This window comes from Seriola lalandi, unplaced genomic scaffold (genome assembly GCF_002814215.2).
Source record: "Seriola lalandi dorsalis isolate HSWRI2012SDOR001 ecotype SW California unplaced genomic scaffold, Sedor1 jcf7180002054469, whole genome shotgun sequence".
In the NCBI taxonomy this organism is placed as follows: domain Eukaryota; kingdom Metazoa; phylum Chordata; class Actinopteri; order Carangiformes; family Carangidae; genus Seriola; species Seriola lalandi.
In genome coordinates this window covers 12,874-14,305 of record NW_019525022.1, presented here as the reverse complement: position 1 = coordinate 14,305, position 1,432 = coordinate 12,874, and the positions used below count along the sequence as shown (strand labels likewise).

Sequence of the window (1,432 nt, the reverse complement as noted above, 5' to 3'; positions counted from 1 at the left end):
AAGAGTAAAAAGGAACCTTTAAGCTTGACAGAAATAGTGATTTGGTTTATATCGTGATATATATCGATATCAACTGATATGAAAAACATTATCGTGATAAGATGTTTTTTCATATCACCCAGCCCTAGACTGAAGATATATGATTATATATCTGTTAAAACTTTGTCTCATTCTTCACAGATACTTATGATCAGAGTCTTCAGAGGAAATACCCTGACATGTCTTCCAGCAGAGTATCAGATAGGAAATGAATGCTGTCCTAAGTGTCCAGCTGGTAAGATCCAACTGAATGATAAATGAAACTGTAGTAGACATCAGTGCAAGTCACTTTGACTAAACTTACCTTCAAGATTAACACATTTTCAGTCGATAGAAAAATACTGCATGAAATTAAATTGTTGGTTTTCTTTTCAACAGGAAATAGAGTTAAAACAGATTGCTCAAAGTCCAGAAGTACCTCCTGTATGTCCTGCATAGAAGGAACCTTCATGAATCATCCCACTGGACTTAAAAAATGTTTTCGCTGCACAAACTGTGATCCAGGTAGATTTTTGTTGCTATCTTCTCGTAATTAGTAGAAACTTGTGACTAAACATGTTTTAAAATCAGTAAGTAAGAATATTACCGCAAATACCACAATGTGAAGAGACAACTGTTTAAAGACAGCGTCACTGTGAAGATGCAGAAATTTTGATTAATTTTTAAATCATTGAAGAGCCAAGTCTCCAATGATGGCCAAGGGCATGGTTATAATAAAATATATGCTATCAATTCATTCAGTAAAAACGACAATAAGATAATAAGTCACGGCAGTAGTCAATAGTGCAGCAGCTTAGAGGTGCATTATGTAGCAAGGAGTGAATACAGTACAGAGAAGCAGCAAAGTATAAATGAATAATGAAAAGTGTCTGTCAGAGTAAATACTGCAAACAGCTCACTTGTACATAGAGTCTTTATAAAAAGCAGCATGTATTGTAGTTATGGATATGAAAACAATATCCAGGCAGTAACACAATGGATGGGAGTGTAGAAACATCTCGAAGATGGTGAAGAGAAATGGGAGGCACCTAAAGATCATCTTAAATAAATTGCTAGTTATTCTTTAGTATATCAAACACAATAGAAGTTTCTTATCTACATGTATAATCTCTATGTGTGTTGACAGGTTCTGGTCTGAAGATGAGGAGTTCATGTACAACAACATCAGACAGAGTTTGTGAACCACTGGAAGGATTCTACTGTACTGACTTTACAAAGAACAGCTGTGTGGCAGCAGAGAAACACACAAGATGTCAACCAGGACAATACATCAGTCAAACAGGTTGGTTTTCTTGTTCTGACTTTAAGATCATACTGTAAGTATAATTTTATAAAAGTCTCATCTTGGAGCAGGTCAGTTGAGTCACTCAGTCAGTCTGTAACTTTTGGATGA

The 1,432-nt window shown here is 35.3% G+C and overlaps 1 protein-coding gene across 1 annotated transcript; it reads left to right on the top strand.

Annotated features, from left to right (window-relative positions):
- The first annotated feature begins 63 nt into the window (after window positions 1-63).
- Window positions 64-1,391, top strand: LOC111658808 (tumor necrosis factor receptor superfamily member 14). Its single transcript, XM_023411472.2, has 3 exons — window positions 64-274; window positions 418-543; window positions 1,166-1,391. The coding sequence occupies exons 1-3, from the start codon at window positions 79-81 to the stop codon at window positions 1,357-1,359; spliced, it is 516 nt and encodes a 171-aa protein (XP_023267240.2). The 5' UTR covers window positions 64-78; the 3' UTR covers window positions 1,360-1,391.
- Window positions 1,392-1,432: the final 41 nt, after the last annotated feature.